We start from the raw sequence: 16,305 nt of genomic DNA, 5'->3' as shown, positions 1-16,305 counted from the left end.
GGTGTGATCATTGCAACAGTTAACTCCCCGGCACCCTGCTGCCTAGTGACACCCTCAGCCCCGAGCCCAGGCTCCCCCTACAATGCAGGGGAGAGAGGGGCAGCTAAGTGTGGGATCCCCAAAAGCCAGCCAGCTGTGTGGGGAGCCGCTGAAGCCAGCCAGTGGGAGATGCTGAGGAGATGGGTGGGGTGTGTGTGTGTGCATGAGTGGGCAGGGATGTGTGTGTGTGTGAAGGTAGGTGTGTGTTTGTGCAGGTGTGTGTGTGGTGGTGAGTGTGCAGGCATGTATGTGTGTGGGTGAGTGTGCATGCGGGTGTGTATGTGGGTGAGTGTGCAGGCAGCTGTGTGTTTGTGCAGGTGCAGTTCTGTGGGTGAGTGCGCACATGGGTGTGTGCATGCAGGGTGACTGTGCAGACATGTGTGCAGGCAGGTGTGTGCTTGTGTGAGAGTGCAGGTCTTTGTGCGTGTGTAGCTATGTGAGTGTACAGGTGTGTGTGTGTTTGTGTGGGCATGTGTGCAGGCAGGTGTATGTGAGTGGGTGAGTTTGAGACGTGTGTGCTTGTGTGGGTGAGTGTGCAAGCAGGGTTGTGGGGGTGAGTGTGCAGGCATGTGGGTGGGTGAGTGTGCAGGCAGGTGTGTCTGTGTGAGTGAGTGTGCAGGCGCGCGTGTGTGAATGCAGGCAGCTGTATGTGCGTGTGCAGGTGAGTGAGAGTGTACAGATGTGTGTGTGAGTGTGCAGGTGTGTGTGCAGGGGTCTATGTGACTGTGAAGGTGTCAGTGAGTGTGCAGGCAGCTGTGCAGGTGTCAATGTGAGTGTGCAGGGGTGTGTGTGTGCAGAGGTCTGTGTGAGTGAGCAGGTCTGAGTGTATAGGTGTCTGTGTGAGCGTGCAGGTGTGTGTGTGCAGGTGTGTGTGTGTGCAGGGGTCTGTGTGAGTGTGCAGGTCTGAGTGTGTAGGTGTCTGTGTGAGTGTGCAGGTGCCTGCGTGTGCAGGTGTCTGTGAGTGTGAAGGTGTCGGTGAGAGTGCAGGCAGCTGTGCAGGTGTCAATGTGTGTGTGCAGGTGTGTGTGTGTGTGCAGGGGTCAGTGTGTGCAGATGTCTGTGAGTGTACGGGAAGGTGTGCAGGGGTCTCTGTGTGTGTGTGTGTGCAGGGGTCTGTGTGAGTGAGCAGGTCTGAGTGTGTAGGTGTCTGTGTGAGTGTGCAGGTGTCTCTGTGTGCAGGTGTCTGTGAGTGTATGGGAAGGTGTGCAGGTGTCTGTGTGAGTGTGCAGGTGTCTGTGAGAGAGCAGGGGGTGTGCAGGTGTCTGTGAGTGTGCAGGGGGTGTGCAGGTCTCTGTGTGCGTGTGCAGGTGTCTGTGAGTGTGCAGGGGGTGTGCAGGTGTCTGTGAGTGTACGGGGGGTGTTCAGGTGTCTGTGTGCGTGTGCAGGTGTCTGAGTGTGCAGGGGGTGTGCAGGTGTCTGTGTGCGTGTGCAGGTGTCTGTGAGTGTACAGGGGGTGTGCAGGTGTCTGTGTGCGTGTGCAGGTGTCTGTGAGTGTGCAGGGGGTGTGCAGGTGTCTGTGTGCGTGTGCAGGTGTCTGTGAGTGTGCAGGGGGTGTGCAGGTGTCTGTGTGAGTGTGCAGGTGTCTGTGAGAGAGCAGGGGGTGTGCAGGTGTCTGTGAGTGTGCAGGGGGTGTGCAGGTGTCTGTGAGTGTATGGGGGGTGTGCAGGTGTCTGTGTGCGTGTGCAGGTGTCTGTGAGTGTGCAGGGGGTGTGCATGTGTCTGTGTGTGTGTGCAGGTGTCTGTGAGTGTACAGGGGGTGTGCAGGTGTCTGTGTGCGTGTGCAAGTGTCTGTGAGTGTGCGGGGGGTGTGCAGGTGTCTGTGAGTGTACAGGGGGTGTGCAGGTGTCTGTGTGCGTGTGCAGGTGTCTGTGAGCGTGCAGGGGGTGTGCAGGTGTCTGTGAGTGTGCGGGGGGTGTGCAGGTGTCTGTGTGCGTGTGCAGGTGTCTGTGAGTGTGCAGGGGGTGTGCAGGGTGCTCGGCGAGTGTGCAGGCAGATGTGCAGGGTGCTCGGCGGCTGCTGGTGCAGCCTGCTCAGTAGCGCACAGGGAGGGTGTGGTACGAGGGGGGGTGCGGCGAGAGGTTGTGCCCGGCCTCTGGGCCTTGCAGCAGGCCGGGGAGGGGATTCCCTGGTGTGGGCCCCAGGCAGTTTCCCAAGCCCTCTCCGGGCCTGGCTGAAGCACCCTGCCGGAGCCCTTACCTCTGGCACTCGGCCTCTGCACTGAGCTCCAGGTACGCAGCCACCTGGTCGGGCGTGAGCACGGCCTCCCCGTCGTCGCCGAGCGAGGGTGCGGGAGACGCAGCGGCAAGGCGGCGGTAGGGCAGCGAGGGTGAAGGCAGCTCCCTCCGAAGGGCGGTCTCCGGGCTCGGCTGCAGCTCTCCAGCCAGGAACGGCCTGGCTGCCTCCCCACCGTCTCTGCTCCTGTAGGCACAGACACCATCAGCGTGGGGAGCCTGCCATGCTGGGCCTCACGCCCTCGCCTGCACCGCCTCCCCCAGGCCTGCTCAGCACCGGAGCCCCCCAGTGCCATTTCGGACCCATGGGCTCCCGTGGCGGTGAGAGGCTCCTCGCCCCGCAGCGTGAAGCCCAGGACTTGCGGCAAACCTCCAGGGGCCACTGTCAGCTCGGTGTTGGACAAAGCCCTCCATCCTCCTAACACAGAAACACGGTACCCATACTTCTGTCCCCGAGGCCGGCTAGCTCAGGGCGCCTGTGGGCCCATTAGCTCGGCCTGCCAGCGCCTCCCGCCCCCCTACAGAGGGCACTGACCTCCATGCCTGGAGGGCCAGGAAGGAGGAACCAGGAGATTCCTAACCGCATTTGACAAGTAGCAAAATGAATCCTCATGGGAAAGGAGAACCAACCTGTAGACAGCGAGGGGGGATTCCCGCCCTGCTCCGGAACCGACCCATAGACAGCGAGGGGGGATTCCCACCCCACTCCAAAACTCATCTGTGGATAGCGAATGGGGGATTCCCGCCCCACTCCGAAACTCATCTGTAGATAGCGAATGGGGGATTCCCACCCCACTCCAGAACCAACCTATAGACAGTAACGGGGGATTCCCACCCCGCTCCGGAACCAACCCATGGACAATGAAGGGGGATTTCCGCCCCACTCCAGAACCAACCTATAGACAGTAAGGGGGGATTCCCGCCCTGCCTCGGAACCAACCCATAGACAGCGAAGGGGGATTCCCGCCCCACTCCAGAACCAACCTATAAACAGTAAGGGGGGATTCCCACCCCGCTCCAGAACCAACCTGTAGACAGCGAGGGGGGATTCCCGTCCCGCTCCGGAACCAACCTATAGACAGCAAGGGGGGATTTCCGCCCCACTCCAGAACCAACCTATAGACAGTAAGGGGGGATTCCCACCCTGCTCCGGAACCAACCCATAGACAGCGAGGGGGGATTCCCACCCCACTCCGAAACTCATCTGTAGATAGCGAATGGGGGATTCCCGCCCTGCTCCAGAACCAACCTGTAGACATCGACAGGGGATTCCCGCCCCGCTCCGGAACCAACCTGTAGACAGCGAGGGGGGATTCCCGCCCCGCTCCGGAACCAACCCATAGACAGCGAGGGGGGATTCCCGCCCCGCTCCGGAACCAACCTATAGATAGCGAGGGGGGATTCCCGCCCTGCTCCAGAACCAACCTGTGGACAGCGAGGGGGGATTCCCGCCCTGCTCCGAAACTTATCTGTAGACAGCGAGTGGGGGATTCCCACCCTGCTCTGGAACCGACCTTTGCCATTTTAAGCACAAAGAAAGTAGAAGGCTGGGCCTGGATTTCGTCCCCCATGGCCCCTACACACACTGCCTGCACCAGCTTCAGGGCTGTGGGGGCAGCAGGTGACGTTCTAGGTGCTGCCGGAGGAGTGGGCACGGGGGGTGCTGGGCGCTAGACCGGCTGTGCTCTCCCCATCAGAGATTTGTGCTTGGTACTCGGTGGGGTGAGGTAACACTCAAGCACCAGGAAGGATCCCGTGAGTCAGCCACCGCCACCTTTGGCTCTGAGCCCAGCATGGGCCCCATCCCCATCGGAATCCAGATGTCAGGACCTGAGCCGGAATGAGGAGAGGGACTGGGTCTGCCTAGCACAGTCTGGCACTCGCCTGCTGCTTGTTGTCCACACACAGCCGAGCAGCTGTGAGAGGGGACAGGAAACCCCCTTCCAACTTCCCAGTGCCAGCGCCTCCTGGAGCCCCCACCCGGCATGATGCCCCCACCGCACCCCGCCTGACAGCCTAACCTGGAGCCCCCGGGCAGCCGCAGGACGTGGAGCTGGTTACAAGCTGGTGAGCTGGATTCACTGATGTGCAAAGAGTGTTGCAGCCTGTAAATCAGACTGCCAACACTGCTAGAGAAAGGCGTCTCTCCAAAGCAGGTCAGGCGAACCCGCTGGAGGTGTGCATGACTCCTCTTCGGATTGCTTTGCCTTGACACTCCCTCTGGCCACAGTCGGTTATTGGGCCTCAAGAACATTGTTAGGAAGAAACCCCGAGTGCAGGCAAACAAGTGGCTGCCCCTTTCGGCAGTGCTGGGCCCAGGGTGGCTGGGTCACAGGGTTCTGCCCTTCCGAGGGGTCAGGGAGTATACTCCAGAGGGGCTGAAGGAGCTCTAAAGTGCAGTTCACCTGGCAGGCAAGGCGGGGTGAACAGGCACTTAAAATAAAATCAGAAGGCCCTTACTCTGGCTGCACGCCCTGGCCCTGGGGGCTGTGCAGAGTGGGAGGAGCCGGAGGGGGGGGCAACGTGCCAGGTACGTGCAGTGAGCCTCTGGACTGCAGCAGCTTCGGGGAGCTGAAGGTTTTCAGCACTTTGGCACCCTCTCCTAGGAAAAAAAACTTGAGAAAAATGATCAGCCAGCTATCCAGATCCCTGCCACCCACCCACCCGTCCCACCTGCCAATCACCCACCTGGCCCCAGCCCCCGTCACCCACCCACCGAACCCCCCTGCCACCCCTCCCAGCCCACCCTCCAACCAACATCCCCCCAGCCCCACCAACCAACACCCCACCACCCCAACCAACCCAACAGACCCAATCCACCTACCCCAACAAGATACACTGGCTGGAAGCTAATGCTAGACAAATTCAAAAGAGCAAATTAACGGTGAAGGGTGATTAACCAATGGAACAATTTACCAGGAGTCATGGTGGATTCTCCATCAGGCAATTTTTAAATCAAGACTGGGTGTTTTTCTAAAAGATCTGCTCTAGTTTAAGCAAGAGAATCCAGGGAAGTCCTACGGCCTGTGCTGTACAGATCAGATAAATTGATCACAGCAGTTCCTTCAAATCTATGAATTCGCCCACACAGCGTCACTAACCAATTCCCTCCTCCGCCCACCAACCTGTCCTGCGATGCATTCACCAGCTTCCAGCGAACCAGCTCCACAGCTAATCCACCCATGTCCCTGAACCTACCAACCAACTCTCCAGCTGCCCAAACCTCCCAACCAGCACCAACCAACGCCCCAGTGCCTCAACCCTTCCATCAGCTCCCAATTAACCAGCTCCCCAGCCCCATCCTGAACGACTGACCACCAGCCCTTCACCAAGGCCTCTATTGCCTACTGGCCAATCCTCACCCAGCCTTCACCACATCCCCAGGCCCAAAGAAACCAACTGACCCATCAGCCATGCCCCATCAACTTCACCAACTCCCCACCCAATGTCCCAGTCCACTTACCTGCAATCAACTCTCCACTCCCAAGAGACTGACCTACCTATTGTCACCAAGCACCCAATTCCCACTCCACAAACCACTAACCTACCCACCGGCCCCCAGGCCACTAACCTACCCACAAGCTCCCTGACATCCATTAACCTACCCACCAGATCCCCACAACCCACTAACCGACCCACCAGTCCCCTAGCCCACTTCCTACCCACCAGCCCCCAACCCACTAACCGACCCACCTGCTCCCAAGTAACCCCTTCATCCCCCAGTCAAGCCACCTCCTGACCCAGTTCCAGCAGCTCAGCTCCCCAGTGCCGCAGGCTGAAAGCCAGGTCAGCAGCCAGGCCAACGGACCCTCAGCCACTGCACACAGCTGACACGGAGGCTGTTCGGAGGTCTGGGAGCAGGCAGGCTACAAACTCCTATAACCTTTTCATTCAGGGCAATGGGAAGCCCAGGACTGGCCCCTGGCGGCCAGGAACTGTTGGCCTGTTGGTTGGGGGCCAGCTTGACGTGGGTCTCGCTCACACAGCCCTCTCCACAGGCTTATGGCTGGCGAGCTGCGCTAGGCCTCCTCCGACCTAGTGTGGACCTTTCCCAGTGCCGATTTCCCACTGGGACCCTCTCCGCTCCCACGGCACGGGATCTGCCCCACATGCCGGCAGCCTGCTCCCAGCACAGACACATGCAGAGGGTGGACGCAATACAAGGCGCCGACTCCGTGGGTGCGCCGGGGTTCAAGCACCCACAGGAAAAGAAAGGGTGCTCAGCACCCACCAGCCAGAGCTGTTTGGCAGGGCCACCGATCAGCTGTTTTAAGGCTGGCCGGTGGCGCTTGGGAGAGGGCGGACGGCCTCGGGGGCGGAGCCAGGGCAGGAAGAGGCGGATCAAGGGCAGGGCGGCAGGGGAGGGGCGGGAAGAGGGAGGGGGCTCAGGGGAAGGGGCAGAGTGGGGCCGGGGACTCAGGGTGGCGCGGGGGTGCGCCACCCATGGGGAAAAATAAAAGTCAGTGCCTGTGGGTGCAACTGACCACACAGGGGTGGGGTAACAGGCCCCCCAACCTCCTCCCTATGACGCACAGGTGGTCATGCCGCCCCTCCGAGAGCTGGCGGCAAAGCCCTCGGCGAGGTGGGGATCCAAATGGCCCCACATGCCGGGCGATTTGGAGGTTCTCAAAGCATATAAAGAAACGAGACAGCTGAGCTGTGCCCAGAGCGGAGCCAACAGGCGTTGGGGGAAGAGATTCTGAATCCCTGCTTGGGGGAGCCTCCTCCCTCTGAGGATTTGTATTCCCCCTCAGAGAGGCAGCATGGGCCAGTGGGTAGAGCGCTAGCCTGGCTCTTGGGAGCCCTGGGGTCAGCTCCCAGCTCTGCACAGACTGCCCTGGGGGAGCGTTTGAAGCCCTCAGTTCCAGGGCCGGCCCACAAGATTTTGGCACCTGAGGCAGGGAGCTCAAATGACGCCCCCCCATACCCCCTCGCTTGGGCCAAAACTTTGAAAAGTCGCCATTCTGCCTTCTTCCCAGTCTACTCCTCTCATGGTACTGCTCTGCTACCTACCCCAATAAAGGAGAACTAACAACTTAAAATGCCTTGTTCAAAAATTTTAAGTAACTCTTAACTTTCAAACACCTGTACAGCAAATGTAACTTTCCTTGTCTGCAGAGTAAACACTGGCATTTGTATCTGTTTGAATAATCAAAGTGGGGCTTTCCGTGCCTTCTTGGTTGCAAAGATTTGAACTGCTTCCTGCTGAAGGTCCACAGTCTGGGCCAGCTCCTGCTCTATTGAGATGGTTGCAAGGCCGACCAGCCTCTCCTGTGTCATTGTGGAGCGTAGATGTGTTCTTATTAACTTCAGCTTGGAGAAGCTGTGTTCTCCGCTGGCAACTGTTACAGGAAGGGTTAGAAGTATGTGCAGAGCAACAAAAGCATTTGGAAAGGGGGTGGTTGTCTTATTTGTGCACATATATTCCAGAACAGCTCTTGGAGTTGATCCTGCTGAAATATATCTTGAAAGGGCTTTCAGTTCATCACCTAAATCACTCACATCAATATCGCGCATGTCATCATGTGTCAACGCTGTCTCTAGTGCCCTGCATTGCTGGTGTCGGTCTTCTTCAGGTATAGTGAGGAGTTTTGGAATATCACACAACATCCCAAATGTACTGCTGTGTTCCTTGAGCTGCAGGAAACGTTCTTCAACTGACTGTATTGCACAATCTAACCCCTGGTTAAAGAATTCAACTTTGAATTGTTGTTTGGGGTCTCTTATGGGATTATCCCGCGCCTCCTAATCAAAATGTCGTCTTCTTTGGTGACTCTTGTATTCTTGAATGGGTGGGAAAATAGCTTCAGTGTGGAGTTCCTCTGCCAACTTCTGTGCACTCTTCAGAACGTTTTGAAATCCCTCATCTGACCGGTACGACTGTAGGTCTGACTTTGCTTTGTCCAATTGTTCCATTGCTCCAGATATATCAAGGTCAACACCTTGAAGTCTCTTGCTTACAACATTTATTTCAAACACTATGTCATGCCACAACACGAAGCCACACAGAAATTTGCAGTGATGTATGTTTCTGGTGATTCCATTTCCCTCTGCCACTGTTCCTGTCACAGCATTATCCTCCATAATGGCAACTGTGGCATCATCTATCTTCCCAATTTGGTGTTTGATAGGCTTTATCTCCTCTACTTGACTTTCCCATTGTGTGGCACTCAATGGTCTCAGTGTCAGAGAAGATCTTCCCAAATGTTGCTTCAAAATTTGCCATCGATGAGTTGATGCAGAGAAAAATACAGAGATGGTTTGAATTACGTTAAAAAATTCAGCAGCCTCACTGGAAGCTGATGCTGCATCGCTGACCACCAAGTTCAATGAATGAGAACTACATGGGAAGAAAAAAGCTCGAGGGTTTAACTCTTGGATCCGTGTCTGCACTGCTCTGTTCTGTCCTCTCATGTTGGCACCATTACCGTAGCCCTGACCTCTCCTGTCAGCGATCGCAATTCCTGTCTCTTCCAGCTTTTTAAGAAGCACATTTGTCACACCAGCTCCTGTAGTATCATCAATGTCAATAAATTCTAGGAAATGCTCTGACAGTCACCACTGCCGGGACATTGTCACTAGGTTCTGTTGTTGTTACAAAACGCACCATTGAAGTCATTTGTTCCGTATGGCTGATGTCAGGTGTGCCGTCCAGAATAACAGGGGAATATCTTGCTGACTTCGGATCTGCCCCAATCTTTTGTTTGACTTTTGTTGCTAGTAACTGTATGGTCTCATTTTGAATTGTTTTTCCAAGGTAGTGGTGTGTGTATGTGTCTTGGGTGGTGACTCTTCTTAGATGGTCCTGGAGAACAGCATCAAACTCAGCCATCAGCTCCACAGTGTTTAGGAAGTTTCCATTGTTTGGCACATACAGCTGATCTGAAGTGCCACGCAGGGCTAGGGTTTGGGTACCAAGCATTCTCACAATGGCAAAGAGCCTTTTCAGAACATTTTGCCAGTAAAGAGACTCTGATGCAATCTTCTCTTGATGCTGATCATCTATGGTGGCCTTTAACCTTACTCTCATCTCAAGCTCTTTCCACCGATGGAATGCTCTCTGGTGATTTGCTGCCTTCTCATGGCATGCCAGATTTCTAGCCAGTTTTTTCCAGTCCTTTGTTCCTGTAGAATCCAATGTGGCTGGAACATTAGACTGGAAGAGTTTGCAACAAAACTAGTATGTAGCATTCTGGGTTTTTGAGTACATAAGCCATGGCCTCTCCACTTTGTCACCATTGGGGATTTCACACCAGTAATGTGTTGGATGGAAACTTCTATTTTCATTGTCTTTGGGGAACATGAAGTTTTTCACTTGCTGTGGCCCGTGCAGTACAAGGAAGTCCCTCGGGCTACTGCTCAAGTGGGTCCAGAGTCTTGGATCATCTAGACTTAAGGAACTAAACTCAGCAGCAGCTGTTTCTTGCGCCTCCACCACACTCTTCTCTGATCTGCACTTTTCCTCAGGACTGTGCATGGCTACATCCACTTGAGATGGAGATATGGATGCTGCAGCAGCTGCCAGGTCACCTGCACTCTGACTAACTGGAATATCAGGCCTCTCCTCACCGCTCACATCCTCACTGGGGCCGGAAGGCTCACCGTGAACATTTGTGCCTATGTATCTCAGGAGAGCTCCTTCCTGCTTAGATAGAAAAGCTTCCTTTGCTTTATTTCTTTTTCTGAATGCTGCCCCAGAGGGGCGTTTTCTTCTCTCACTCATGACTGCTGTTCTGGGCCAGCTAGAGTGGCTCTCAACACTCAACTGAAGGGGACAAATAAGCAGGCTGGTAGCAGGGCCTGAGTGAGGGAAGGTATCAGCGTCTTAGGGCCTAACTGGCTCCTACTACTGCAGTTGACGGCCTGTTCTCCTCAAGTGGGTCCAGGGAAGCAGCACGACACAGGAAGCTCCCTGAGAAGCTGGGGTTAATCAGTCCAGGCCCTGGGGGGCTAGAGAGGTACATAAGAGGCTCCTCCCCCTCTCTCTCCCTGCAGCTCCTGCTGCTTTCTGTGATTCCTGCTCCCCTGTTCTCCTGCCTGCCTGCTCTGTCTCTTGTGCCCTCCTCCCTCCAGCCCAGCACTCCCCCATCTCTGTGCACCCAGCGCAGGGAGAATCCAGATGCACCAGCAGCAGACACCATTTTCTACACACTGGGTCCTAGTGGCGCCCCCCCACAGTCTGGCACCTGAGGCAGCCGCCTCAGTTCGCCTCATGGTGGGGCCAGCCCTGCTCAGGTCACTGGCTGGGACAGAATGTAGCCGATCGCGGTAACACCGGGCGAGGGTGGAGCAAGGGTTACATAAAACCTGTGGATGTGTTTGAGACAGGCTCAACCCGCCAGCTAAACACCCTCCCTGCCAGGGATCGCTAGGGCAGGGGGCGGGGGCTGAACCTCCCAGCCCACGTTTCTCTTGTGGGCCGTGGTGCCAGTGTGAGAGCAGCACTATACTGGCCCCTGCTGCAGGGGTCTCATGGCGATGCGCAGCCCTGCGGCCATCACGTGATTGCTGGAAGCAAAGGAAGGGAGCCGGGCACAGCAGCCACGGTGGAAGGGTGCTGACCTGCAGACCAGAGGCCATGTGCCAGCGGTTACTGTTACTATTTCTGTGCCCTTCACTGCCCTGATTCGGAGCCAAGGTTCCACATCTCACCAGTCGGACAGAGACACCACCGGGCAGCTTGTCCACGGTCACCGCAGGCAGAGCCAGGAGAAGCCGAGTCTTTAATATACCCAAGCCAAAGCCCGGCTGCTCTGCCACACAGCGTTTCCGAAGGAGCATGTCACGTTAGGCACTTTTCTAACCTCCCGAACACAGCGTGGGCCTGGAGCACGCGACCACAGAGCGAGGGCGGTGCCTTTACTCCTCCTTCCAGGCGCGAGTGCAGCCAGCAGACGCTCGCGCTGTTCTGAGTTCAGCCCCACGCCGGGCCATCGGTACGTTTGGGTGGGGCGCCTGCTCGAAACCAGGGACACGCCACATCCCCCTGCTGGCTCAGAAACCCTCGCGCAAGCTGCGGCCGTAGCTGCACCATGCAGGAACCGGCCCCCACAGGATAACAGCATGCTCGCTCCCCAGCCATCGCTCTGCAGCTGGAGTGGAGGAGAGGGCCGTGCTGTACTGCTAAAGGGGGGAAGGGGGGGCAACTCCTGCCAATGACCCAGGTGTGGGTAAAAAATATTCCCCTTTGCATAACAGCTGGGGCAAGGCCCTGCTTGACGGCTGGAGGGGTTTTCCATCACACAGCACCGTGAGCTGATGGGACGTGGGAGGCTGCACTAATGCTGGTTTTCCCATTGCATGTTTAGTGGTTGTAGCCTGGTTCCTGGGGCTGTGCTGGGGTGGGGGCAGACAGTGTTTGCGGCTGAAAGTGCCTGGGGGGGCATGCAGGGTGGGACAGCCCCTGCCCGGTGAGCCCCAGGAGGGACAGAAGCAGAGTTAATACGTGCAGTGCTCTCCCAGTGGACTGGTTGTGCCTGCAGGGGAAGGGCTGCCTAAGGGCATTGCTGCCGGGCTATGAGCCTTTCCCCTGGAGGGCACGGCATTGAGTCCAGCCCAGCTCAGCAGGGCGCAGACTGTTCCCGGCCTGGGGGCCAGCCCCCCATCACAGGATTTCTCTTTGTTAAAAATATCATGATGTGGGGGTCAGTATCTGATGTCTGGGACCTGACTTGGGGTTTGGACCTTTTGGGGCTGAAACCGAGCTAGACCCAGCCTGGACCCATTAATCAGTCCCAGCCCCGCCTTGTCGGAGCAGGCGGGCCCAGCAGCCCAGCCCGCCCTGCCTTTGGGGGTGCAAGCCCCACTCCCAGCCACGGGGTGTGCCGAATGGGGGAGCAGCCCTGGTGAGCGGCTGGAGGGGCAGCGCCCAGCAGAGTGCCCCCCTCCCCCCCGCCACCCGGACCCTGCATGCAGCACGAGCACAGCCACTCTGCATCCCCGCGGCCGTGGGGCAGAGCTGGGGTGCAGCAGGATGAGCACTGGGCAGGGCAGGGCTGGGGGATTCTTATCCCGACCGAAGAGCCCTGGCTGGCGGTTGTGTGTGGGGCGCTGGTGCCCCCTGCTGCCAACTCTCTAGTAATGCAAGCCCTGGCAGAACTCAGAGCCACTCCGGCTGGTCCTTCGGCTGGGCAGTGATGCCCTACGTGGCTGGGCAGTGAGATCTAGATATGCCCACCCTGGCTGGCTCAGTGCCACACGGAGAGCAGGAGAGGCAATGGATTGCCAAACTGTTCACAGCAGCCCTGGCATGGAGACGGTCAGGAAGGGGGTAACAGACTCCAGCCCTGTCCCCAGGCACTTGCTGTCCCCTGGACAGGCCTGGAGCCCCAGGGATGTGGCTTACAGAATTCCCTCCTTTTCTCCTGCCAGTCTCCTCGTCTTGCCTAGGCCTGGCTGCTGCCAGCTCTGCCCTAGGCCAGCCCAGATTGCCATCTCAGAGGTGCCTCTGGGTAGGGTGGCTCTGCTCAGTGTGGTCCCTGGTGTTGGAGGAAGGTGTCTGCAGCTGAGGCAAGAGATGCTCCAAGGAAGGAATCCACCTCACTCAGTGGCCAGGGTGTCCCGCTGTCCCTCGCTGGGGCCCGGGCTGTGGATGGCAGCACCTGGCCACGGTTCCCAGTGCAGATCCCCAGGCCATGCAGGCCTCACAAGGCTCCCTCACCTTCCCCTTGCCTGCCCCCAGCCTCCAGGAGAGTGGGGCCAGGGCGGCAGAGGGGGCCCAGGCCTGGGGGATAAGGTGGAGCAGGAGCATGTGGACGGTGAGGGGGCAAGTGTTGAAGGAGCAGGGCAGCTGGGGGAGCCCGAGTGCCTGGCAGTGTGAGGGGGTGGAGGGTGGGGTGTACAGAGGAGCAGGAGAGGGGTCTGGGGGTACCTGAGTGGAGAGATGGGGGGCCTGTGAGAGTCCCTAGGGAGCGGCAGAGGCGGCTGAGTCTCCAGGCCCCAGACAAGCCCAGCCTTTGTGTTCTCTGACCAGGCATGAGCCCCAATGGGGGCCAAGTAGGCTGGCCCCCAGGTGTCTCTACCAGCCAGCGGGGAAGCGATGCCAGCAAATGGCTCCAGCCAGCCGCAGTGTGTGGAGGGGGAAGGCCCTGGCTTCATGGCCAGAGGTTCATGGAAGACCAGGGAATATTACATCCCCTGCCCCCCACCAGAGAGCTCCACAGGGTAACACAGCCCCCCACCCAGAGACTCCCCCACTAACGCAGCCCCCCAAACACTCCTCAGCCCAAGAGCTCCAGAGGGTAACACAGATCCCCAGAGACACCCTTGCTAATGCAGCCCCCAACCCCCACTAACACAGACCCCCAGACCTCCCACTAACAAAGTGCCCAGATACTCCTGCCACTAATGGAGCCCTCCAGCACCAGCTTCCCCCGCTAACACAGCCTCACCCCGCAGAGAGCCACATAGGCTAGCAGCCCCCCAGTGCACCTCCCAGACTACGACAGGGCCCCATGGGTGAACCCAATCTCCCCCAAACTTCCCGCAGTGCTCCGCAAGGTCCCAAAGCACTCGCAGGCCTGCAGAGCACCCAGGAAATTCTCCTGAACACCCTGCTCCCTTCCAGCCCCCCAGCTACCGGGGAAGGGCAGCCTGGCCTGGTGCTGCAGCCCCAACGCTCTGGGACCAGGGCTGGAGGAAGGTCCATGGGGCAGGCTGCGGCTTTGCTCACCTTTGCTTGCATGGCGCTTTCCTGAGCTGCCGGTGCTGGGCACACTGCTAGGGCTGGTGGAGTACGCCAGGAGGCTGGGCGACAGCACGGGGGTGCTGTGTGCCTGCTGTAGCTCTGGGGGAGAAGGAGAGGGGGGTGAACAGTGGGACAGTGGAGGTGGGGGAGATAACCAGAGCTGCACCTCTCCTCTGGGCCCCTCTCAGGCCAGACCAGCTCTCAGCTGGAGCTGTGCAGATGGGCGCAAACCCACTGACGCCAGTGCTGGGAATCTGGCCTGCGACAGTGGCTGCTGCATTGGACTTGTCGCCGAGCGCGGAGGAGCCTGTGAGGAGGTTTTGGACCCAGTCCCCACTCGCATGCGAGCCCCTGACATCACTCTGCGACCGAGCCTGGGAATCCCGGCCTGCCCTGCTCTGCTCCCAGCACCACTGGGATGGGTTGGGGGGAGGGGTGCGTCCCAGGGCCCCCAGGCTGGGGGTACACCTACACTGCAGAGACTACACCAGCACAGCTGTGCTCCAGAGCTATCCTGGCAGAGCCGTGCCATGTAGATGCAGCCAGCATTGGCAGAAGAGAACATTAGCTATGTGTGTGACACTGCCAGGCCAGGTGCCAGCTCATGCCAAGGCCCCCCCGGCCTCCCTGACAAAGGCACAGCTGGAAACCAGCCAGGCTCACCAGTGTGTTAGCGGTGTTATAACATGTTAGAGTTACCATGTGTTCAGTGTTGGGACTTTATGACATACTTGTGAGTTGCTGCAGGTATTAATCTCACATATAATATCTGCATCCCACATTACAGGGCACCATTTAAGTATTTTCTTTGTAACTATAAAAGCATTTGCTATGAACCTGCAAAGCCCCGAGTCAGGAGGAAGCACGGCCAGGTGTGAAATACTCATTCACCACAAGAGGTGTCACCTCCTGCACACACAAAAGGTCTACAGACACCAGACAAGCCATTGTGGGACATCAGTGCACAAAAGACTTCGCTGATTGCTCCCCTCATGCCCCTGAAGAGGAGACATGCTCGTCCCACCCCTTCGAACTCCGGGGGAAGGGAATAAAAGTGCCTGGCCAGAAGGAACTTTATGTCTATGCTGCTTGAACTCTGCAGGGCAAAGACTGCGAAGCGTATGCAAGAGAGAGGCCATATAGAGCTTGCGGATTATAGAAGCTTCTGTTACCTTTTAGAACCTAAGACTGTAACTCATTTGTGTGTGTGTTTACTGCTTTAACCCTGTCAATAACTCTCATTCCTTTTTCTTATCCAATAAACCTTTAGTTAGTTTATTATAGGATTGGCTACAGGCGTTGTCTTGGGTTTCAGATCTGAGGTGTCATTGACCTGGGGTAAGTGACTGGTCCTTTGGGACTGGAGGTAACCTGAGTGTCGTGGTTTGTGGTGTAAGGGACCATCTTACACAAAAGCAAGATAGACTGGAGTGCCCAAGGGGACTGTCTGTGACACCATGATTATGCTGTAACAGTGTCGGAGGAGTTCACACTTGTTACTGGGTTGGTGAATTCTAACTGTGGAACATACTACCAGTTTGGGGTTTGTGCCCTGGTTTGTGCCAGTCTGCCCGGGGGTTGGCACTCATGGTGGTGAGCCACTCCAGACAGCCTGACAATGTCAATGGAAGCCCTCTTCCGCCAGCATAGCTGTGTCTGCTCCGGGGGTTAGGTGGGCAGAGCTACCCGGGTCAGGGTGTGGTTGGTTCACACTCCTTACTGACGTAGCTATGCCAATGTCACTTTCAAGCCAATGAGTCTGTCTACCCTGCAGCTGCAGGTGTGTTTCCAGAAAGGGCCGATCTAGCGAGATCAAGGCAAGCTTGGGTAACAGCAGCAGGGAAGCCATGGCAGCAGGGGGTAGCACAGGCTAGCCCTGCCCACCCAGGGCCCTGGGGACTTTCTCAAGCAGCGCTGCCTGCACTGCTGCAACTTGGCTGGGGCTGTTACCCGAGGGAGCTTTGATCTAGCTAGCTGGGGGGGGTGGGGTAGCTCAGTGGTTTGAGCATTGGCCTGCTAAACCCAGGGTCGCGAGTTCAATCCTTGAGGAGGCCATTTAGGGATCTGGGGCAAAACTTGGAGATTGGTCCTGCTTTGAGCAGGGGGTTGGACTAGATGCCCTCCTGAGGTCCCTTCCAACCCTGATCTTCTATGATGAGCTCTGCCCGTACTGCAATCGCACCTCAGACATCCCCTTACACTGGTGCTGAGCAGGGCCCTGACTGGCCCCAGAGTACAGGGAGGGGCCACGCGGAGTCTTAGAGTCATGGATTTGAAGACCAGAAGGGATCATTGCAATTGTCTAGTAACTTGGCCAGCGTAGAGATCACTGAATGTGTTTGCGACTCC

General features: G+C 57.5%; 1 protein-coding gene across 3 annotated transcripts in view; it reads right to left on the bottom strand.

The window, feature by feature from the left end:
• Positions 1 to 16,305, bottom strand: part of ROBO4 (roundabout guidance receptor 4) — a 91,109-nt gene that overhangs the window by 9,537 nt on the left and 65,267 nt on the right. For all 3 annotated transcript variants that reach the window (XM_074936505.1, XM_074936507.1, XM_074936506.1), the window contains exons 14-16: positions 13,942 to 14,055; positions 4,731 to 4,872; positions 2,236 to 2,457 (exon numbers count right to left, since the gene is read on the bottom strand). In XM_074936505.1, coding sequence (XP_074792606.1) covers positions 2,236 to 2,457; positions 4,731 to 4,872; positions 13,942 to 14,055 — 478 coding nt within the window. The remainder of the gene's footprint in view (positions 1 to 2,235; positions 2,458 to 4,730; positions 4,873 to 13,941; positions 14,056 to 16,305) is intronic.

The sequence above is a fragment of the Natator depressus genome, chromosome 22, assembly GCF_965152275.1.
Source record: "Natator depressus isolate rNatDep1 chromosome 22, rNatDep2.hap1, whole genome shotgun sequence".
Classification (NCBI taxonomy): Eukaryota; Metazoa; Chordata; order Testudines; family Cheloniidae; genus Natator; species Natator depressus.
Note: the sequence above shows the minus strand (reverse complement) of the source record. Positions and strands in the feature narration are given on the sequence as shown.